At 48.6% G+C, this 23656-nt stretch overlaps 1 protein-coding gene, 1 non-coding gene and 1 pseudogene across 7 annotated transcripts in view; all 3 read right to left on the minus strand.

Annotated features, from left to right (window-relative positions):
* Positions 1–4027: 4027 nt before the first annotated feature.
* Positions 4028–23656, minus strand: part of Sema4a (semaphorin 4A) — a 26343-nt gene continuing 6714 nt past the window's right edge. For 5 of the 6 annotated variants that reach the window (XM_048814698.1, XM_048814699.1, XM_048814697.1 and 2 more), the window contains exons 2-15: positions 23371–23538; positions 21184–21344; positions 20369–20428; positions 20121–20219; positions 19793–19895; positions 18877–18993; positions 18385–18509; positions 18070–18242; positions 16218–16368; positions 10868–11048; positions 6705–6823; positions 6436–6593; positions 5728–5828; positions 4028–5356 (exon numbers count right to left, since the gene is read on the minus strand). In XM_048814698.1, the coding sequence (XP_048670655.1) occupies positions 4767–5356; positions 5728–5828; positions 6436–6593; positions 6705–6823; positions 10868–11048; positions 16218–16368; positions 18070–18242; positions 18385–18509; positions 18877–18993; positions 19793–19895; positions 20121–20219; positions 20369–20428; positions 21184–21344; positions 23371–23509 (2277 nt within the window). In that variant the 5' untranslated portion in view covers positions 23510–23538 and the 3' untranslated portion in view covers positions 4028–4766. Of the gene's footprint in view, positions 5357–5727; positions 5829–6435; positions 6594–6704; positions 6824–10867; positions 11049–16217; positions 16369–18069; positions 18243–18384; positions 18510–18876; positions 18994–19792; positions 19913–20120; positions 20220–20368; positions 20429–21183; positions 21345–23370; positions 23539–23656 lie in introns of those variants that run through there. The other variant, XM_048814701.1, reaches the window with a different exon arrangement.
* LOC107156697 lies at positions 6830–9939 on the minus strand (annotated as a pseudogene).
* On the minus strand, positions 12888–12960 carry Trnat-ugu. Its single transcript has one exon. It is a non-coding gene; the product is annotated as a tRNA-Thr (tRNA).

Consider the following 23656-nt stretch of genomic DNA (forward strand, 5'->3'; position numbering starts at 1 on the left):
TCTAAAGCGCATGCGTGCTCTGCTAGGGCTGTTTCTAATTCGCAGATGAGTCCCTGATCCTTTCTTGAAGATCCAGTTGTAAGTGGGTCACCGCGTGCTTTAGGATCCGTTGGAATCTTTATGTTCAAATCTGATCTTTAGAGTGAGATCCCCAGCAATGCAAGGGGAAAAAAATGTAATCTTTAATTTTTGTGTAGCTTTTCTCATTTTTTTTATAGAGCCCAAACAGTAGAGGTCAAAGTGCGGCAGGAAGGACTGAGGTTAGATAACTAATTTTGAGGTTTAGGAACTAAAAAAATTGCAGGAATGAAGGACATCTTGGAGGTGGAGAAAATAACATTAAGGGTCTCATCCAGCTCTGAAACTGGTTGTGCCTACGGGTCGATTTTTTTTTTTTTTTTAATTCTACACTTCAGTTTTTCCCCAATTTTACTGATATATAAAAACTGAATACATTGATTGGGTGCCATGTGATGTTTTTATACATGTATACATTGTGTAATGTTGTGGGGCGGTTTTGTTTTTGTACTGGGGATTGAACTCAGGGTTACTCTACCATACCATTGAGCTTCATCCCCATCCCTTTAAATTTTTTATTTTGAGACAGAGTCTCATTAAGTTGCTTAGTGCCTTGCTAAAATCGCTAAGGCTGGCTTTGAATTTGTGATCCTCCTGCCTCAGCCTCCTAAATCACTGGGATTACAGTCATGCACCACCACACCCATGTAATATTTAAATCAGGTTAAACCTATTTTCTAAAACACGTATCATTTCTTGATGATGAAAACATTCAGAATCCTTCTAGTTTTTTGTTGTTTTTTTTTGTATAGAGTACATATTGTCACCTATAGTCACTTTACTGTTCATACCAAATTTTCACTCCTATCCATCTGCAACTTAGTACCCATCAACTTTTCCCTCATCTCTCCCTTCCCTCAATTCTGGCAACCACCATTCTAAACTTTTTTTTTTTCCCCCAGTACTGGGAATTAAAACCAAGGCCTCGGGGCTGAGGATGTGGCTCAAGCGGTAGCGCGCTCGCCTGGCATGCGTGCGGCCCGGGTTCGATCCTCAGCACCACATACAAACAAAGATGTTGTGTCCGCCGAAAGCTGAAAAATAAATATTAAAAAAAAAAAAAAATTCTCTCTCTCTTTAAAAAAAAAAAAAAAAAAAAAAAAACAAGGCCTCTGAGCTACATCCCCAGCCCTTTGTATTTTTTTTATTTTGAAACAGGCTCTCACTAAGTTGCAGTGTTGAGAGCCACAGTTTAGTCGGAATGATGCCTGGCATTTTGCTAGAGGTAATGGTTGAAAGGTGACCCTGCTCGGGATTAGGGCGGTTCCGGGATTAGGGCGGATCCTGGGGGGGGAATAGGGAGGCTGCGGGATTAGGGCGGATCCTGCTGCCTCAGGCACCTGCTACTTTGGAGTTCCCTTTGAGTTCTGGCGGGGTTGGGGGAGAATTGGCGTGTGGAGCCCGGTAGAGGGAGTGTGTTCCTGGAAAGTGTGTGTAGAGTGCCGGTGAGAGTTCGGGAATAAAGAGTTGCTGTTTGAACCTACAAGGCTTTGTGGCGGCTCAGTTATTTTGTGCCCAGCCAGACTGCAGCATTGCAGAGTCTGACCTTGAACTTGGGATTCTCCTGCCTCAGCCTTCCAAGTTACCGGGATTACAGTTTGCACCACCATTCCCAGCTGTATTCTCAACTTCCATGAGATCAACTTTTTTATATTCACATGAGATCATATGGTAATTGCTTTTCAGTGCCTGGCTTATTTCTGTTAACATGGGATTGAACCCAGAGACGCTTAACCACCAAGCCACATCTCTGGTCCTTTTTATTTTTTGAGACAGGATCTTGCTAAGTTGCTGAGGCTGGCCTCAAACTTGCAATCTCCTGCCTCAGCCTCCCAAGTAGGTGGGACACGGGACCCAGAAGTAATGCTTGCTTCGAAGTATTCCTTAATACATTCAAGCTGACACCTTAACCATCACAAGGAATGGTTCAAGGAGCCTCAGGGTCACTTGAATAAATACGTCCATCAGGATTGTCCTTGTACTGGCCAGAGCACAGGACAGGAGAAAGCTCAACTCTGGAGCTGTGTAGCTGGCAGTGTATAGCTGCTTTCAAGTGGGAAGATTTTTCTGCCTATTCCTTTCATCCAGTAGGTGGAGAAATTGAGGTACAGATGGGAAGAGCCGCCTAAATCTATTAAGAGCACATGAAAGTTCCAGGAGCCTAATCCTAGTCCAGGGTCCTCTCCACTGTCCCAGGCTTCCCCACAGCCCTTGGTCTAGAGGTCATCAGGGGAGTGGCAAGACAGGAAGCCAGGAATGGGAAAGACTGAGCATCGGGGTGGAAGCATACTGGGGGGATGGAAAATGAGAGGAAGAAAAGGAAACAGCAAGAAAAAAGAAATAACTAGAGAAGCCAAATAGCTCCAATAAAAAGTCACAGTAGATAGGATCTGAAAGAGAGATCTGCACTCCCATGTTCACTGCAGCATCACTGACAATAACCAAAGGTGGAAGCAACCCAAATACCAATCAATGGAGGGATGTATAAGAAGAGATGGCATGTATACACAATGGAGTATTATTCAACCTTAAAAAAGGAAATCCTGAGGGGTGTGGTGGTGCACGCCTGTAATCCCAGCAACTCAGAAGGCTGAGGCAGGAGGATCAGCATATTAGCAATCCTTAGTAACTCAGCAAGATCCTGTCTCTAAATAAAATATTAAAAAGGGCTGGGGAGGGGCCGGGGTTGTTGCTCAGTGGTAGAACACTTGCCTAGCATGCACAAGGCACTGGGTTAGATTCCTGGCACCACATAAAAATAAAAACAAATAAAATAAAGGTATTGTGTCTATCTACAACTAAAAAAATTTTTTTAAAGATGGGCTGGGGATATGGCTCAGTGGTTCAGTGCCCCTGGGTCAATCCCCCCAACAATACCACCTCCGGCACAAAAAAAAAAAAAAAGAAATTATGCCACACCCTACAAAAGAATGAACCTGGAGGACATTATGTTAAATGAAATAAGCCCATCGTAAAAGGACAGATACTCTGTAATTTCACTATGAGAGTAACCTAGAGTAGCTAAATTCATGAAAACGAAAAGTCAAAAGGTAGTTGCCAGGGCCCAGAGTTTGTGTTTTGCGAGATGCAAAAAGTCTAGACACCTGTTCTCAAGAATGTGACTGTAGTTGATGCTACTGAACTGTACACTTAAAAAGCGGCTAAGGGCACGGTGGGTGGAGTATGCCTATAATGCCAGTGGCTGGGGAGGCGGAGGCAGGAGGATTGCAAATTTGAGGCCAGTCTCAGCAACTTCATGAAGCCTTAAGCAACTTAGCAAGACCCTATCTCAAAAAACAAAAGGATGGGGATGTGTCTCAGTGGTAAAATGTCCCTGGGTTCAATCTCCTGCATCAAAAAAAACACAGAGGGAGTGGGTCAAGTGGTGTGGGCATGGTGGTCCAGGTCAGTGATTTACAGGACAAACTCCTAGCTGTGACAGAGAGTGCTCTTGGTGGGAGGAAGGACTTGTACCTCCTTGGCGGGAGGGAGAGGGGGAAGGTGGTGTGGGGGTGTGGACAGAGCCTTGTTTGTCAGATATTGAGAGGGACATGGCCAGGAGGGGGTGGCTGCACCGTCTTTCTGTAAATTCGTCTACCAAGACTTGAAGCCAACTGCTGCTCAGGGGGCTGAGCTGGAGTCACGAGAAGTGTGGGAGAGCTGGGGACGGCGACTGTGGGCGCCCTGCAAGGGAGTCAGTAGTGACAGTAATGACGAGCTGTCACCTGTCTAGCAGGCACAAGCTGAGGCCGGTGGGTGCTGCAGGAAAGGTTCAGGGTGCTCCCCAGCAACCCCAGTGTGCAGGAGAGGGCTCTGGCAGGCAGCAGAGGTCCTCGGGCATTCAACCCACAAACCCAGTGGTGGGTCCGCCCTGTGTTCTCAGGCCTCTCGCTGCTGCATATCCTGGCTGTCCTCTGGGAACACCCTGCTCCCCCCAAAACAGTACCAGTCACGAGCTTTGTCTTTTTAATAAAAAATAATCTGTCTGTGACAAGCATTGTTCAGAATCTCAAAACACAGGGAAGGGGAGAGGACAGAGGACAAGGGGTCAGCAAGTGTAAAGAAGTGAACAAGGCTCAGATTACCCCTGCCCTTCTAGTCGGGCAGAAAGAATACAATCTGCCCAAATGGAAGCAAGAGGGAAGATGGTCAGACTTTAGGAAAGACTAGTTCCTAGAGTCAGTGGTGTGTGGTTGGTAAGGGGAGAAGGAGTGGCAGCTCCCTGCAGAATCCTGGAGACCCCTGGGAGGAGGGAGGCTGGTGTCCGAGGTGGCAGCTGCATTCAAGGTGGAGTTTCCAGGACCAGGTCCAGTCACAGTCATTGGGGTGTCCGGTGGTCAATACGGGGTCCTGGAGCAGTCGGGGTTTCCATATCTCAGTAAGTTTCTGGAGGGTCCCTGGAGTGGCCAGAACTGCAGGGTCCTCTCCAGGTCCCCCTGTTGTGGTGCAGGCCTGGGGGCAGCCTCCCCTGACAGAGCCTCTGTGCTTGGTGGAAGGGAGTCCTGTAGGGAGGCCCGCAGGCTGCTGCACAGGGCTCCGCTGGGTGCCGTTGGCGGCTCAGCAAGGCAGGACAAGCTCCGGTCATGGAAGGAGGACAGTCACTTGTGCTACTCCCCCAGTCAGGGCTGCCCTGCAGCACGGCCAGGAGCCAGCTCTGCTCAGCAAGGGCTCTTGCCCGAGCCCAGAGTTTAAGCCACCTCCGTGCCCAGACGGCTGTCAGCGTCCGTGTCACTGACGGAGGTCCTGCAGTCCTTGCGGGGCTGGAGACACTGCTCCCTGCTCAGGGGGGCCTTCTCCCCAGGGGGCGGGCTCCCACAGCCCTGGACCTTGCCCCGAGCCCGGAGTGCCCCCAGGGGGGAGGCGAGGAGGACTATGAGGGCGCCCGAGAGCACTAGGGCGAGCAGGACGGTGACAACGAGGAAGTGGGGCCAGTAGGAGCGCTGGACAGCCACGGCAGCCCCACCACCGACCCTGGTCAGGGGGACCTCCACACGCTCCCGGGGGATGCCCGCCAGTTCAGGATCCAGGGCCAGGGCCTGCTCCTCGCTGTCCACCCAGTAGGAGACCACGGGGTACGAGAAGCCGTTCTCGGTGGCCACGCACTGGTAGAGGCCCCCGACTCCATCCCGGGGCAACAGCAAGAGGGAGCCGTTATAGACGGCAGAAGAGGCTTCTGGGATGGCCGCCAGGCTGTGACTCCAGTGGTAGGAGGCCAGTGCTGACAGGTGGGGGCAGGGGAGCTCCAGGATGGAGTTGGGGACGGCCAGGACCTCTTTAACTGGAAGACAAGGAAAGCCACAGCTGTTAAGGAAGCAGGAGGACGGGAGAGTCCTTAACCTCCACCGAGACCCCACCTCATTGCCAGCTTCTATATCAGCTCCCAGCTCGATGTCACCCCGGTCTGTCTCCAGCCTGGACCCCACACTAACTTCCAGTCCCTCAAACCACAACTCTGACACCAAAACTGACTTCCATCCCAACCCCAATCCCAGCTGTCTCCAGCTCAGAATTCCCGCTGTTCCTCCTCCAGCCAGGACCCAGATGGGTCCCAGCCCTGGAGCTCAGGTCTCAAGTCAGGCGTGGAGCAGAAAGGCCCACCCCACTCAGAAGGCCTCCAGAGCCTTTCAGCCTCCCTGGTCCCACACTCACTGATTTGCGGACGGCTCTGAGGCCGGTGACTCCTGCCCATGGGGCCATTGGCACACGCCCACCCTGGGTTTCCACGCTCCATGTCCTGCTTCCAGGAATTCCTGAAGGGGCAAAGCACGCAAAAGTCATCCGTCGAGACAGACAAACATGGGAACAGAAAGCCAGGCGTGTGGTGCACACCTGCAATCCCAGCCATTCAGGAGGCTGAGGTGGGAGGATCACAAGTTTGAGGCCAACCTCAGGAACTCAGTAAGGTCATAACCAACTGAGTGAGACCTTCTCAAAATAGAAAAATTAAAAGGGTTGGGGATGTCACTCAAAGATTAAGCAGCCCTGGGTTCAATCCCCAGTACCAAAAAAGAGGAGGGACTGGGGATGTAGGTCAGTGGTAAAGTGCCGCTGAATTTAAAACCCAGAACCCCCCATTCCCCCCAAAAAATTAAGGAACAAGAAAAGGAAGGGAGGGAAGTGTAGGGTGGCAGAAGGGGGGTCAGGGAGACTAGGAGGAATGGAGGGGAGGATGCAGAAGCTGGGACAGCTAGAGAGCTTCAGAACCCCTGGCCACACGCTGTCCTAGGAACCCACACAGAGGGTCCCTGGCCTCTGGAGTTATGTGTCAGTGGCCCCAGGAGAGGGCAGAGCAAAGCAGAAGCCGGGTCCGAAGGTCTCAGGGGGCCATCTTAGCCACCTTCCAGGACTGGCACTCACATGTTGGGAGCAGAGAGAAGGCGGCAGATTTGAGACTCAGGGTCCCAGGCACAGTGGGGGTCTCGGGCAAGAACACAGTCCACACAGCTCTCGTAGACACTGCAGTTGGCTCGGGGCACCCTCCAGACACCTCCCGAGGAGCCCGCAAAAAGTGCGCCCTGGAATAGAGATGAAGAGGGTCAAGACAACCCAGACCCAGGGGCCAGCCCGACCCAGCCCCCAAGGCCAGCCCTACTAGGTGGCCGTTTGAGGATCAGGTCCCTTCTCACCTGGGTGGGGGCCAGCTGCAGGTTACGAACAGGTTCGGGGTCAGGGAACAGCTGGATTTCCTCAACCAGATAGGCATCACCATCCCCACTCACCACAGCCTTGTGCAGAGACCCTGTGGCTGTGGATAAACAGAGATGGAAGCTTCTCCCCTGGCTCTTGGAGCCCTCTCAGCCTTGGGTGGCCTCCCCAGCTGCCAAACACTCCTGAAGTGCAGGGTGCACTGGGTGGATCAGCCAGGCCACTCACTGTCCTCCATGCCCACAGGTGGAGGGCTCTTGTAAATGACTTAGAGTCCTTGGGCTGCTCCCTTTCCTTTGCAACTGCCTGAAAACTCCATTGCTGGAGAAAACCCAGGTCCCTCTTTCTCCAAAGACATGGGCAGTGGGCAGCTGACTGCCCCTGTTGAAAATCACATCACTGGCCTCCATCACATGCATCAAATGTCTCTACTCAGGTGCCTTGGTGAGGCCCTGACCACCTTTTAAAAAACTACAACCATGGGCTGGGGTTGTGGCTCAGCGGTGGAGCGCTCGCCTAGCAAGTGCGAGGCCCTGGGTTCCATCCTTAGCACCACATAAAAATAAGTAAATAAAGATATGTGTCCAACTAAAAAATAAATATTAAAAAAACAAAATTGCAACCTACTTGCCTAGCAAGCGGGAAACTCTGAGTTCAACTCCCAGTACAAAAAAAAAAAAAGCAACACATAAAAACCTGCAACCTAATCAGGAAACGTAGAGACCTGTCTCTAATATACATAGGTATATGTGTGTGTGTGTGTGTGTAAATATACACACATACATATATTAAAATATATATCATATATTTTATATATACATATATAATTAATATATATTATAAAATATAATAAAATGTCTTTTTAAACAAATCAATGAACAACTTTATTTTTTAAATATAAAGGCTGATGAAAACCATTACAGGTCCTATTAAAGAAAATCCAGAATTTCGATTGATAAGAACAGTAACTACTATTTACTCATCAAATACTACTTAAGTTTTCCAAAATACAACTTGAAAACTTCCATTGTGCTTCTTTAATTTCAGTACAATGGGTTTAAGACCAAGTATGCAGGCCAGGTGAGGGAGTGCACACCTGTAATCCCAGGGGCTCGGGAGACTGAGGCAGGAGGATGGCAAGTTCAAAGCCAGCCTCAGCCACAGCGAGGTGCTAAGCAACTCATCGAGACCCTGTCTTTAAATAAAATGCAAAACAGGACTGGGGATGTGGCTCAGTGGTCGAGTGCCCCTGAGTTCAATCCCTGGTATCCACCCCCCCCCAAAAAAAAGTATTACATGCATCAAAGCCAGATTACAAATTATCATAGTGGTTGTCGTCGTCATAGTGGTCATCATCATCATCATCATTATCGTCATCTTCTCGTTTTCTTTTTGATGCATTTGATGATTCATTGGCAGTATTTTGTGATGATACCATATTAGTGATAATAAGAATGTTTTGGGGCTGCGGATGTGGCTCAAGCGGTAGCGTGCTCGCCTGGCATGCGTGCGGCCTGGGTTCCATCCTCAGCACCACATACAAACAAAGATGTTGTGTCCGCCGAAAATAAATATAAAAAATTACTCTCTCTTGGGCTGGGGATGTGGCTCGAGCGGTAGCGTGCTCGCCTGGCATGCGTGCTGCCCGGGTTCGATCCTCAGCACCACATACCAACAAAGATGTTGTGTCCGCCGAGAATTAAAAATAAATATTAAAAAATAAATAAATAACCACCCCTTTAAAAAAAAAATTCTCTCTCTCTCTCTCTCTCTCTCTCTTTAAAAAAAAAAAAAAAAAAAAAAAAAGAATGTTTTGGGGGCTGGGCTGTGGCTCAGTGGTAGAGCGCTTGCCTAACAAGCGGGAGGCACTGGATTCAATTCTCAGCACCACATAAAAATAAGTCAATAAAATAAAGGTCCGTCAACAGCTAACAAAATTTTTAAAAAAGGAATTTTTTTTATCCAATTAACAATGATTCCATCATTAATCACAACATTCTGAACTGCTGATGCTGCAGGAATTGAGGCTTCTGTTCGTAAACTTGTGCCCTGATGGAGACGTTGGACTCCCTATTTAGCTGAAACAGACATGGGACAACATGGTTTGTAGGGTTGGTGTGCCCAGTATGGGAGTCCTTGGTCTGCTAGTAACTGAACCAACACTTAACCACGGAACTGTTATTCTCCCCACAGAAGTACATGCTTTTTTTTTTTTTTTTTTGTAAAAACTTGAGCCTATACTTTGTAGCTGTTAAGCAATATCCATCAGGAGGCAATCTAGGATCTGAATATGGCCTGATCAATGGCAAAGGAATTTGATTTCTTTGCCTTGCAATATCTAATAAAAAAAAAAATTCTGGGGGAAGAAAGGTGAAGACTGGTCAGCTCCACGCCAGATTGCCAATCACTCACCATCTGCATCCACAGTAGCTTCTTAGCATGGCTGGGATAAATTTTAGCATCATCTAGAATTGGGGCCACATATCAGAAGGCAAATCCCAACATCTGATTTATAACTCTTGGCTCAAATTCTGCAATCCCATATCCTTCACGATTTGTGCCATCATCTGTGTGTCTTTCTGTAATGTTCATGGGAGAAGCCATCTTGCCAGACTCCATGATATCCGGTGATCAAACGTCTTGAGCCAAATCACCCACATTGATTTCATGCATTTCAGTCCTGATCTTTGTGTGTGTGTGTGTGTGTGTGGTGCTGGGGATTGAACCCAGGGCCTTGTCTGTGCAAGGCAAGTACTCTACCAACTGGGCTATATCCCCAGCCCTCAGTCCTGATCTTGATACAAGTTCTTTGCATAGTGTAGTTTTTTCAAAGCTTGGAATACCGGTGAGCAGAATGTCCCTTAACAACATAACCCTCCACAGCAACTGTAAGAGAGCCTGGGCACACTACGGGGAGGAGCCTAAAATCTCTTTTTTTAATTGCAACCTCTACCGGTATTCCTGATTCCTCCTTACAACGCTCTACTGGATTTTCTAATGTCATAACTAACATACTATGATATTATGTAATTTACTTACTCAGGATGCTTATTGTCTATCTTTGCCTATTCTGTCAGGACACAGATTTGTGTCTGATGTTTTGTTTTGTTTTGTGATACTGGGGAATGAACCCGGAGTGCTCTATCACTGAGCTATATCTCAGCCCTTTTATTTTATTTTATTATTATTGTTTTATGTGTGTTCTGCTGGGGATTGAACCCAGGGCCTTGTGCATGCAAAGCAAGCACTCTACCAACTGAGCTATATCCTCAGCCCTTTTTTATTTTTATTTTGAGACAGGATTTCACTAAGTTGCCCAGGCTGGCCTGGAACTTGTAATCCTCCTGCCTCAGCTCCCACCAAACCATTGGGATTACAGGCGTGTGGCACCATGCCCAGCACCTGCCTTTTTATCATCTTTTACTATCTTTTTACCATCACCCGGTCTCCTTGATTCTTTATATTTTTCCCTTTTTTTATTTATTTATATGCAGTGCTGAGAATCAAACCCAAAGCCTCACACATGCTAGGCAAGCGCTCTACCCCTGAGCCCCAGCCCCTCTTCAATTCTTTTCATCTTTCCCATCTATAAGAAAAAAGAAGCCTGACAACAGGTGGTGCTGGGGATCCAACCCAGAGGCTCACGCATGCTACACAAACAAAACACTCCACCACTGAGCTACTTTCCCAGCTGAACGAGTGATCTCAGGGCTCTTTCAGGGATGGTGTGTAGCTCAGTGGTTGAGTGCTTGCCTAGCACGCACAAGACCCTGAGTTCAGTCCCCAGCACTAAAAAAAAGAAAAAGAAAAAAGAAAGAAAAGAAAAAAGGAGTGATCTCTATACACTGTTTCCGATTCTCCTCTACACACTCACTCTTCACCCTCTAACTCGGCTTTACCCACAAGACAAGCAGCTCTCGCTAGCCCCATCAAAGACCTCCCTGTGTCCCCTCGAAAACCAAAAACACAGAAAGAGTAGGGACTGGATTGCCTTGTTCTCTACTGGATTTCCAGAACAGAGTACTGGAGACCAGCAGAGTGCCAGGCGCACTAAACATCTGTAAAACCATGACTAAGTGACTGGACTGAAAGGTCCTCCCTCCTTCGCCCCTGCTCTAGGAAGTGCCCCGAGCCCCTTACTCACAGGTGCCCAGGTACAAGACCAGATGATCATGCCCATCAAGGCCCGGGGCTGTCTCCACCGCGAGCTGTGTGTACTCCACGCCAGACTTCACCAGCAGGGGCGTGCCCACTACCTGCTTATCCATCAGGAAATGGTCCTTCATGAAGGTCAAGACTTTATCAGAGGAGGGACCCACGGAGCACTGATGGAGGAAGGAGGCAGATCAGGTTGGCTGGCCCATCTCTTCAGCCCATCCATTGCCCCTTCTCTCCCCTCCCTCCTCCCCTTGCCTTCTCTTATCTTAGGAGGGTGGATAAAGCTCAGATTCTGGAGCTGCCTGGCTTTGAGTCCCTGCCTCAGCATGCCTGAGGTTCCTCAATGATGAACTGGGCATGTCGCCAATACCCACCTCACAGGCCCCCCATGAAGATAAAATGCACTAATATAAATAATCAAAACAGTGCTTGGCATGCGGTAAGTCCTCAAGAAAGGTTAACTGCTGCCAGCCGCAGTAGCACATGCCTGTAATCCCAGCAACTCAGCAAACTGAGGCAGGAGGATCGCAAATTCGAGGCCAGCCTCCATAATTTAGCAAGGCCCTAAGCAACTTAGCGAGACCCTGTCTCAAAATAAAGAATAAAAAGGGCTGGGGATGTGGCTCAGTGGTTAAGTGGCCATAAGCTCAATTCCCAGTACCAAAACAATAAAAAATAAAAATAAAAAGGGCTGCCAGGGGCAGTGGTGCAAACACCTGTAATCCCAGCAACTCGGGAGGCTGAGACAGGAAGATCGCGAGTTCAAAGCCAGCCTCAGCAAAAAGCAAGGCACTAAGCAACTCAGTGAGACCCTGTCTCTAAATAAAATACAAAATAGGGCTGGGGATGTGGCTCAGTGGTTGAGTGCCCCTGAGTTCAATCCCCAGTACCCTGCCAAAAATAAAATAAATTAAAAGGGCTGGGGATGTGGCTCAGTGATTAAGCCCCTTTGGGTTCAATGCCCACTACATAGGAAAGGTTCGCTGTTACTGCTGTCCTCCTCGCACCTGCATCAGAGATGCCTGGCAGTCAGCAGGAAGCAGGAGAGGCTTCATGCATGCAATGACCATGTTTTGCACATGTCTCTAGCCCCGGGTACAGCACAGGACCTGGCATGAGGGTGCTCAGGAACTGTTTGCTGAGTCGGTGACTGCATGGGGGACATCACAGGAAGGGGTGGTGTGGCACGCAGTGTTTCTCATCACAGTTTTGCATGAACTTGATGCATGACTCTGGGAGAGTCCCTTCTCCATCTGAGCCTCCTTTTTCTCACCCATAAATGAGGGGGTAGGACCAGCTGTTCTCTAAAGGCCCTGCCAACACAGGCATGCTAGGACTCTGGGACACCTTTATCCTGATCATCAGTCAGGATCCTTGTTTTCCACAACCAAGAGCATCTCTCGATGACAGCCCAAACTCTGTCACCTACCACTGTGGACTTAGGTGAGTTATTTCACCTCTCTGAACTTCAACTTCCTCATCTGTAAAGTGAGGTAATAGCATCTACATCCCATTTTGATGCCAGTTAGAACACACACGCCTACTTTCACCTCCTCCCAAAGGGATTTTTTTTTTTTTTTTCCAGAATTGGGGATTGAATCCAGGGGCACTGTAGCCCTTTTTATTTTGAGACAAGATCTTGCTAAATTGCCAAGGCTGGCCTCAAACTTGCAATCCTCCTGCCTCTGCCTCTCAAATTGCTGGAATTACAGGTATGCACCACCACACCCAGCCCAAAGGGATTTCTTTTTTGTTTATTTGTTTGTTTGGTTTTTATACCAGGGATGGAACTCAGGGATGCTTAACCACTGAGCCACATCTCTAGCCCTTTTTAATATTTTATTTAGAGACAGGGTCTCTCTTAGTTGCTTAGGGCCTCACTAAATTGCCAAGGCTGGTCTGGAACTCACAATCCTCCTGCCTCAGCCTCCCCAGCCTCTGGGATTACAGGCATGTGCTACTGTACCTGGAGGGATTTTTTTTTTTTTTTTTTAATTTTGTTTTTTTGGTGATGCTAGGGATTGAACCCAGGGCCTTGTGCATACAAGGCAAGCACTCTACCAACTGAGCTACAACCCCAGCTCTGGAGGGATTTCTTTTTAAAGTCATAAACCTAGAGCAGAGTGGTGTGGAGAACAGGAATGAAAGCAAACAGCATTCACATTTTAGACACTGTTAAGCAAATGAACAAACGATTTACAACTTACGGGAGAGAAGAACCTTCTTCAGGTACCCCTAGGGGGACCCCCTAAACCATCTGATTTAAAAGATAGAATTCCTAAAGTGTGTGAATTATGGACCAAGCTACCTCTGGAAGTGAAGTTAAAGGGAGAATAAATAAAGAAGATTATTTGAAAGTCAGTTTAAGAAGCAGACAGAACAGCCAGGCGTGGTGGTATACTCCTGTAATACCAGCAATTAGGGAGGCCGAAGCAGGAGGATGACAGTTTAAGGCCAGCCTCAGCAATCTCAAAATAAAATATAAAATATAAAACTATTTTAAAAAAATAAAAAGAACCGGGGATGTGACTCAGTGGCAAAATGCCTCCTGTTTCAACCCCCCAGTACCAAAACACATATGCAGAGTAGATCGCAAGGACCACCAGACTTCTGAGTAAAGCTACAAACATGAAAGAAAGAAACCAAACAAAGGGGTGGGGGAAAGAACAAAGAAATACCTAAGAGGAAACAGAAATGATTCAGGGAGAAGAAAATATCACAGAAAACTATCATTACTATCCTAAGAAAAGTGAGAAGAGATAGAATATTTAGAAGGGCTGGGGCTGTGGCTCAGTGGCAGAGTGCTTGCCTAGCATGTGTGAGGCACTGGGTTTGATTCTTTTAGCACCACATTAAAAATAAATAAAATAAAGGTCCATTGACAACTCAAAAATATTTTTTAAAAAATGCAAAAAGTTTAGAAAAGAACATTCAGAAGACAAGAATAGAATTCTGCAAAAGAGGAATCTTTACTTCACTGGGCAGCTAGACTTTGCATGTAGCCAGAAGGAAGTGCAAACAACCACAATGTAGCAATCTTGCCCACAAAAATCAAAGCTGGGGATATAGGTCAGTTGGTACAGTGCTTGCCTTGCATGTAAAGGCCCTGGGTTCAAACCCCAGGAACACACACACACACACACACACAAAAAAAAAAAAAAAAAAAACGCATAAAAAATAAAATAGCTGTGGTTATGATTTTTTAATCAAACCTGAATCTGATTAAATCTCTAGATTCAACCACTGAACAATTTACAAGAAATACTTAAACGACACCAGATGCAATCAAGATCCAGACTGTAGAAAACTCTAAGACAAACAAATAAATTCAAGAGAAAATGGAAAGGAAATATCCATATCTACACTGTGGGTGTGGTGGTGTGCACCTGTAGTCCTAGCCACTGGGAGGCTGAGGCTGGAGGATCATTGGAGTCTAGAAGTCTGAGGCCAGCCTCTGAGCATCAGAACAAACCCCATCTAAAAAAAAAAAAAAAAAAGAAAGAAACGAAAAAAAGAGGAAGCCACGGAATGCAAAAAACACAATCACAGTATGTGTCAGGAAGATGGCCAGGGAATCCCCAGGATGATGACAAAGGGGGACTCCAGGATTGCAGCTAATGCAAGGGGCCACCTGTCTAGACAGGGGTAGATGTGAAGCTCTCCAGGAACATGAAACTGCTAAATAGCTAACAGGTCTGTCTTCAGAGATATTCAGATAATTCAGAAGGAATCTGAGGTTGAAGGAGAGATAAGAACTTAGAAAACAAAGCAAGCAGGAAAAAAAAAAAAAAAAAGATAATTACTCCACAGTTTAGCTGTTGTGAATTGTGCTGCTATGAACATTGATGTGGCTGTGTCCCTGTAGTGTGCTGTTTTTAAGTCCTTTGGGTATAAACTGAGGAGTGGGGTAGCTAGGTCAAATGGTGGTTCCATTCCCAGTTTTCCAAGGAACCTCCACAGTGCTTTCCAGATTGGCTGCCCCAATTTGCATACCCTTCAGTAGATGAGTGGATAGGGAAACTGTGGTGTATATACACAATGGAATATTACTCAGCATTAAAAGAGAACAAAATAATGGCATTTGCAGGTAAATGGATGGATTTGGAGAATATTATGCTAAGTGAAGTAAGCCAATCCCAAAAAACCAAAGGCTGAATGTTTTCTTTGATATGAGGATAATGATTCATAATGGGGTTGGGGGGAGCATGGGAGGAATGGAGGAACTTTCGATAGGGCAGAGGGGAGGGAGGGGAAGAGAGGGAGCATGGGGATAGGAAAGACGGTGGAATGAGATGGACATCATTACCCTAAGTACATGTAAGAAGACATAAATGGTGTAAAACTACTTTATGTACAACCAGAGACTTGAAAAAATTGTACTCCATATGTGTAATATAGATTGAATTGCATTCTGCCGTCATATATAACAAATTAGAAAAAATAAATAATTTAATTTAAAAAAGAGAATTACTAACCTCAGGAGAATCAAAATTTATGCAAAAAGGCAGAATAACATTTTATGTTATATATATTATTTTATATGTTATATATATATTGTGTGTGCACACTCTAGGGATTTAACCCAGGAGCGCTTAACCACTAAGTCATATCCCCAGCACTTTTTAGAGATAGGGACTTGCTAAGTTGCTTAGGGCCTTGCTATGTTGCTGAGGCTGGCTTTGAACTCAAGATCCTCCTGCCTCAGCCTCCTGAGCTGCTGGGAATACAGGCATGCACCACTGTGTCTGGTAGACTAATATTATATTATGCATGCTATTTCTCACAGTTGAGCCATGTAGTAAGTTTCCCAGGTCTCACAAAATTAGCCAGGCTGGCCTCCAACTTGTGATCCTCCTGTATCAGCCTCCCCAGCAGCTAGGATTATAGGCATGTGCCAATCATGCCCAGATAGGGCTGTTTTTTGGATACAATTCTGTAGATCGTTTTGACTTTTTAAATTAGTTATATATAACTCTGATTTTAAAGAAAATCACAAAAGAAATGCAGGTGAAGATGCCCAAGCCAGTCTGATACACAGCCCATATATCTGCCTTAATATCCAGATATTTGGTGTGCACTTAGTCTTGGAGAGGAGGTGCCTAGCAACTGTGCTGGATGTAGGATGGCATTGGACACCTGTGGGGTATGGGCAGCTGGGCTAGGTAGAATATAAATGGGCCAACGTCAGCATTTGTAAGAAACCGACCCAGCTCCAGACAGGACTGGTAGATAACTAAGTTACTGGGCACTTCCGACGGTAGGACAGTTGCTTCTGCACACACATTATATCCATGCCTCTTTGTAGGGGCTTTGCTCAGGGGTAGAATTATACTCACGCTGCCTGGGCGGGGGGTGATCTCACTGTCACTATAAGTAGTCCAGCGTGAAGTTTCTTTGTTTAACTCCTTGTACTTCCCCTTAAAGACGTTCTCAATATCCACGAGAGAGAAGGCACACACTGCTGAACTCCTGGTCCCGCCGACCTGCCTGAAGACAGCCAGAGAGGTTAGATACTATCTGTGGTTTTCTCTGCTGTACAAATCAGCAACCCCTCCAGCCCTGGCCCACCCTCAGGGAGAGGGTGGCATGAGCATGAAGCACTGGGCAAACCTCCAACTGCCTCTTCTTCCCCTTGCAATGGAGATAAGGGTTGGGAGAGCCCCATGGAGTTCCCTGAGTCTAGCCCACAGCCTGGCTCTAGGCCCATCTCAGAATCTGAAATGTGATTATGCTTAATTAGAATTAATTGGGGCACAGTCCCTGGGGTGGCTCCTGCCTATCTTGCTAGGCTGGCTACCCCCATAGGAAAGGCAGAACAAGCAGCTCCAGACCTTGGGAAAATCAGGGCTCCACATGAAGCTCTCTTCTTTGGGTCCCTGGGATTCTTGGTTCTCGGAGAATCTACTACAGCCTGACTATCAGAATATTTTGAGTAATTTTATCCCTTCAGTTGTGGTTTATGGAGACAGAAGATTTCTCTTTTCTCTCTCTCTTTCTCTCTCTATACTGAGGATTTAATCTACTTTACCTCAGAGTCACATCCCCAGCCCTCTTTTTTGTTTTTAATTTTTTTAATTTTGAGACAGGGTCTTGCTAGTTGCTTAGGGCAACTTTAATTGCTGAGGCTGGCCTCAAAAACTTGCCATCCTCCTGCCTTAGCATCCCGAGTCACTGGGATTACAGGCATCTGCCACCACACCCAGCTCTCTCTTTCTCTCTTAACCTGACCATCGTACACACCAAGTCCTTAGCTTAGATCTCATGGATACCAGACCCTGTTTACACAGACAACTCTGGTATTTAACACACTGTCCGTAGTGTGGTTTTCTGACCCCCACTAAACACTGTGGGGTCTGACCTGGCTGAGAGACTTTGGAAAAATCAGTTAACAGTTCTCAGCCTCTAAGCAAAGACTTTATTTTTCTCTAATAATACCGATGGTGTATCTCTCTTTGCCCTGGCCATTAGGAATCTCAGAGATAAATTTGTGATTGACAGCTAGGGACTATACAATGTCTTATGGAAAGTATTTGTAATGTACTGGCCTTAACTCTAGCTGCTACAGCTTCTTCTTTTTTTTCTTTTTCCTTTCTCTTTCTGTTTTTATTTATTTATTTATTTATTTAAATCATTTTACTTTAATGTATTTAACAATTTATTTAATCCATATGCATTTGGGGGCGGGGGAGTACCTGGGATTGAACTCAGGGGCACTGGACCACTGAGCCACATCCCCAGCCCTTTTTGTATTTTCTTTAGAGAGAGGGTCTCACTGAGTTCCTTAGCTCCTCACCACTACTGAGGCTGACCTTGAACTGGAGATTCTCCTGTCTCGGCCTCCGGAGCCGCTGGGATCAAAGACAGGCGCCACTGCGCCCAGCCTAAATTTTTATTAGCGTCTTGTATCCTCCCATTTCTTTGTCTATTTTATTGATTTTAACATGTTTTTTTGTAAACGTTTCCCCATCATTTCAGAGCCAGTTAGAATATGAACTAGTCGGAGCCTCTCTGAGCTTTACTTTTCCCATCTATGTGAAGGACATGAGTGAAATTCCTGGGAGGCCGTGACAACCAAATGCCTTTCTATGCAAAGTGCTTTGCACATCGGTTCCTGTCTCCTTTCCAAGAGCCAGGGAGCCACGGCCACAGATGTTCTTCTAGCCCAGGTGTTCCCGCCCTCCGGCTCACCACTGGGAGGTGAAGACCGCGTAGATGTGGGGAACCGAGGGAGAATCGGCGGGCAGTAGAACTGCGTGGCGGATGACATTGAAGGGCAGCTGCCCGGGTTGGGTGCAGAGCAGCTGGGCCTTCAGGAAAGTGGTCCATTTCTTCTGCAGCAGCTTTTCACCGCCCACGTCATTCTGCGGGCGCGCAAGCCGTCAGGGGGGGGCCTCGGCCCCGCCCACCCTCCCTCCCATTGGGCCTCCGGAACTCCGCCCCGCCCCTGCTACCTCCCCATTGGTTTCCCCGCGAACAGACCCGCCTCCCGCCCAGGCAGCAGACCTTGCAGACTCTGGCCACCCGGGAGGTGTGGAGCTTCTCAAAGAATTCGAACTCGCTGGCTGTCTCCTCAAAGAAGAAGTAGACGACCTCAGTCGAAGGGATGGCTGCCACGAAGGAGGCGTCCGCTGCGGGGGGGGGAGCAAAATGGGATTAGGGGTTGAGCACCTTGATGGCCGGGGTTCTCCCTTGGTGAAAGCCCTTGGGTTGGTTCTGGGGTCCATGAAACCGGCTGCCTCAGATCCCCACAGCTTGGGATGGTGTGTGTGCGCGCGTGCGCTGCCTGTTTAATTTATTTACATAAGATGAAAACCTCCTGAGAACTGGAGGTTTGTCTTCTTCCCTGCGAACCCGCCCCCCCCCACCCCGTGCCTAAGAGTAATGCACCTACTCTTAGTATGCACGCATAGTGTGCACTGAATTAACAACTCAGTGCATGGTCTCCCAGACTCGGAAAGGGGCCAGACCCATGCTGGCTGGAAGTCAGATCCTTACGGTGCAGCCAGCGGAGGAAGGTGTCAGTCTTGAGGACAGGCTGCGAGCCCAGCGTGCGCATCAGGATGGGCTCACTGCCCAGGAAGTTGTTCATGGTGCCAGAATAGAGCATCCCATCTAGGGCCGGAGGATGGGGAGGAGAGGAGAACTTAGCAGAAGGAGGGTGCCCTGCCCTGCCTATGACTGGGGCCAGCTTGGCCCCTTTATTCTTCCTATATCTTCCTGAAGAGCCCCCAAAACCCAGCTAACACACACCCACACCCAGCACGCACGCACCAGACACGTTTTTTAGGCGTGTCTTTCCACAGGAAATAACCAGAGTCACCTTTTGTGTTTGGGCACCCTTCCAGCCTTTCTCTGCTTACTCCCTCACATACCAGCTGAACCACTTGCATTCACTGATCTCAGAGGGTGACTGCATTTTCTGCTTGCACACCTTGGGTCCTCCCTTTCTCTTCCTGGAACACCTTCTGTGTCCCTCTACCTGATATCTTTCAAGTCCTGCTCAGAAGTCAAAGGCCACCTCCTCCAGGAAGTCAGAGTGGGAAGACTGTAATGGTTTGTGTCTGGGAAGGCATCGGGCCATGATTTCTTCTTTATAACCACTTTAATACCCAGCCCCATGTCTGGCCCACCAGAGGAGATGTCTGCACACGTACACATTTGTTGAACAGTGACTGAACCCCAGTTCTCTGCCTGACACCCTTCCCAGGTGTCTCACTTCTTTTCTCTCCACATCTCCCTGTCTCCCTCCATCTCCTTATGGAAGTTCCAGTAGGAGTTGGTGGTCGAGACGCCTGATTCTCCTCTAAATCTTAGGTTCTGAGGCTCCTGGATCATCTCTCTGTCATATTCCATATTTTACAGTGACTAGAAAAGGCAGATGTTGGGATGGACCAGGAGGCCTGACACTCACCCACCAAGACAGCTGTGTTCTTGTGAGCAGGGTCAAAGGGGCTTTGGCCTTTCCCTTCCATGACCTTGTCTGAGATGGGTAACAGGTTGGAATCTTGGAGTCCCTAGAGGGGGAGAGAGGCTGGGGGCCCAGAATGCCAGGGTCTCACATCTGGGAAATGAGGGGCAGGAGGAGGAAGGGAGAGGGACCGACAGGGGAATTTGTCTGGGGCCAGGAAGCCCATGAGGGTCCTAAGGGACCAGAGTTTTCCAGAGCTACAGAGGACAGGCTGGGGTAGGTGTGAGAAGTGACGTTCAGGGGCCTGTGCGCTGGGTGTCAGCTGACTCACAATGAAGGTGCAAGCTGGGCTGAAGGCAAAGGTGCCACAGGCGTAGAGGTGCGTGGTGTTGAAAGAGACCAGGACACGAATGAAGTTGAAACACTGCGTCTGGGGGAGACAGAGAATCAGACCTCCAGACCCTTTCCCCAAACTCCTGGACCCCCAGAGGCTCACTTCCATCTAAGGTCATCCCATGATGGCCTTAGGGATACCGGGGGTTCTCTACCCAGAGCCACCATGTCCCCACCTCCACTTACCTCATTACTCTTCTTAAAGGCACATTCACTCTTTTTTTTGTCGCTGGCTGGCCAAGGTATCTGAAATAGAGAGTTGGGAAGGGGAGACCAAGGGAAATGGGGTCTTTAGCTCTTCTGTGCCCTGCCATCCCCTTCTCAGATCTGGCATGAGATTGCCAGTAGGCATGGTGGTTGATCACATGCTAATGGACAGTAACAACACCTATTTGTGATCAGGGCTATTAACCTGTTGATACTAATATTCGCCAGGACCCAGGTCCGTGGCAGGACATTGCCTAAGAAATCAGACAAACCTGAGTTCCCATGGAGGCTCTAGCACTTCCTAAGTGACCTTGGTCAAGGTCACAGGCTGCGGATCGACACCCCAGGTAGTCTACATAAACACCCAGTGCAAAGCATCATATATATACACGGCAACAGTGGTCATGTCACACATTTCCTAGGGCCATTGTTAAAACATCAGTTCCTGGGACACACCCCAGAAAACCGGCGGTTTTTGCCAGCACCACATAGATGCAAGTGGACGACAGGCCACACGCGGACTACACCATGGAATTGACCGGTGATTGCTAACACCCTCTCTTCCTTCCTTCCTGTTCTTCTCTCCCTCCCTGAAGCTTCCGTGGGTGGATATCAAATTATTGATATGATTTGAGTCAATGTTTATCTTCTATGTCAATGATTTCCAGACCAGCCATTTTAACAGTTGGTATTATTCAACCAATGTAATGGCCATTGGGGTGTTATTCATCCGCGGGCAGCCCCAGTGCGGGGCAGCTGCCGGCACCCTCCCAACGCACCCCCAACATCCTCACCGTGTTCCTCAGCTTTGGAACTCCTGGATCCTCGATATTCAAGGCCAGAATGGCCTCTCGAGCTCCCACATAGAGAGTGTTCTCATCACCACTCAGGAGCAGAGTGTCAAAGTCCTGGAGGCCCTTCTTGTGGAAGAAGCTCAGTGCCCGGCGTCCATCCCCTGTTGGTGAGAAGGAGACAGTGAGCAGAAATTGATGGGCGGGACCTGATTCCCAAGACAAAGGCAGGACAAGGTCAAGGTTGGCAAGAGCAGCAGAAGGCCTGGGAGAGGGACCTTGGGAGCTGAACCCAGTCCTCTCCACCTGCAGCCCCTGCTCCCCACCCTGCTGGCAGTCACGGGAGCTTTGCATGATGAGTCCACAGCAGAGAGAAGCTGCCAGGACAGGGTAATGACAGCCTGGGACTGGGGGAGTGTGGCCAGCACCCCAGGCGGACAGAAAGGAAATGAAGAGAAGCACAGGGGTTGCTCTTTCAGGACTGGGGGGCTGCAGTGGGAAGGGCACCTTGATCCCCACTGGGAGGGGCTCAGAAGTCCAAGGGACAGGTAGAAAGGTGTTTCCAGCCACAAACAGGAAAGGGAGGGACAGACAGGACAGTGTCGGGGGAGGGGGGAAGAGTCCCCCTTGACACCTCTACCACTAACCTACCTCCTTCTCCTCCTCTATGACAGGAAATTTCCACCACTAGAAATTGTACAGAGAGGAGACATGTTTTCTCCCTTTCTGAGGTCTAGGTGGCCACCCCTGAATGTCATCTAGGCTTCCGTTTGTGGGAGGCTCATTTAGGTCCTGTACATTTCCCCAGTATAGCGTGGTGGTGGTGGTAATGGTGGCGGTGGTGGTGGTGCTGTGTGGTGTGTGTGTCCCATGAGCCCATCAGCGAGGGGGAAAGGACCTCTTCGATTCCTCTCTCACCACACATCTTAGCACGAGAGGGCTGCCTGGCTCCTGTTACCTTTGCAGGCTCAGGGTATCTGACAACTAAGGGAAGTTGAAGAAGAAAGTAGGGAAGGTGCTAGAAGAGCTGGCCTCAGGGAGACCAGGCCTCCCCGAGAACTGTGCACACCCCTCAGTTACCAAACTGATCATCACGAGTGTCTGCTCATTCTACTCCCCAACCCGCTCTGAGGCTGAGCTCCGTGAGAGAAGGGCTACCCAGAGGAGGCCTCTCCATTGGTGGCACTAAAGTCAGGCACAGTGGCACACGCCTGTGATCCCAGAGACTCAGGAGGCGGAGGCAGGAGGATGGCAAGTTCAAAGCCAGCCTCAGCAACTGAGCAAGACCTAAGCAGCTTAGCGAGACCCTGCCTCAAAATAAAAAATTAAAAAAGGGTTGGGATCTGACTTTGTGGTAAAACACCCCTGGGTTCAAGTCCCAGGGCCAAATCAACAACAAAAACAGGCAACTACATTTCCTTTACCAGGTTGCCCCAGAAAGATGTGAAAGTCACAGCTGTGCCCGGGAGACCTGCCCCTACGATTCCTACAGGGGCCATGTCTTTCCCTGAACCCTCTCCCTAGAGATAAAAGAACCAGCATCTCCACGACCTCAGTAGAAAACCAGCCGAACTGTGCCTGCAGGGGTCCAGGGCCCACTTCCTACTCGGGCCATCGCAGTGCTCACACTCCTGGTGTCTATGGACAGGGAATGGTCCAGCATGATCTCCACCGGTTACCTGTGCCTGGTATGCCCTGGGTCACCAGATCTGCAGATGATCCTCTAGCATGGGCCTTGACTTTGGGGCACTTGGGGGTGTGAAAGCAGTTAGGGATTTAAGGTGCCCCAGATTTAAGGTGACATTTAAGGAAGGAAAAAAGAAATCACCAACTTTGCAGAAATGAAAGAGGCGGTGCCCTGGAGAACCTGGGACCCCTCTCGCCCGTTCCCTGAATCTGTAGCTCAGATAGGTGGCTTCTCGGTTTTAATTTCTATTTCTGACTGTCTCTCTTTCACCCAGGTCCTCCGCCTCTCTGTTTCTTGGGCTGGGCATGTAGCTCAGTGCCAGAGTGCTCTTCTAACATGCACAAGGCTCAGGTTCAACACACACACACACACACACACACACACAAACACACACACAAACACGGTGGTTGCCTAACACTTGCCTGGCACCCTGTTTCTTCATATCTATTTTCCCCTCTCCTTCCTCCTCTCCCCCCAGTTCACGTTCCCCATCTGACACTTACCTGCATAATATTTGACCCTGGGCATAGGTCCCTGCCCACCACTCTCTGCAGTCAGCGGCGACAGCAGCAGCAACAGCAGTTGAAAGAAGAAGAGACCCAGGAGGCTCCAGGGGTCCAGGCCCAGGGCTGGGAGGGCCATTCTCAGCCAGAAGCTATCACCAGATGGCTCTGAAGAAACAGGCACCAGGGCACTTTCTGGATGACCAGTTCTTACCACATCCTCACTGAGGACCAATCGCAGGGCCCCAGGCAGCAGAAGTGTGTGTAGTGGGGGGGGGGGGCGGGG

The sequence above is a fragment of the Marmota marmota genome, unplaced genomic scaffold (genome assembly GCF_001458135.2).
Source record: "Marmota marmota marmota unplaced genomic scaffold, marMar, whole genome shotgun sequence".
In the NCBI taxonomy this organism is placed as follows: Eukaryota; Metazoa; Chordata; class Mammalia; order Rodentia; family Sciuridae; genus Marmota; species Marmota marmota.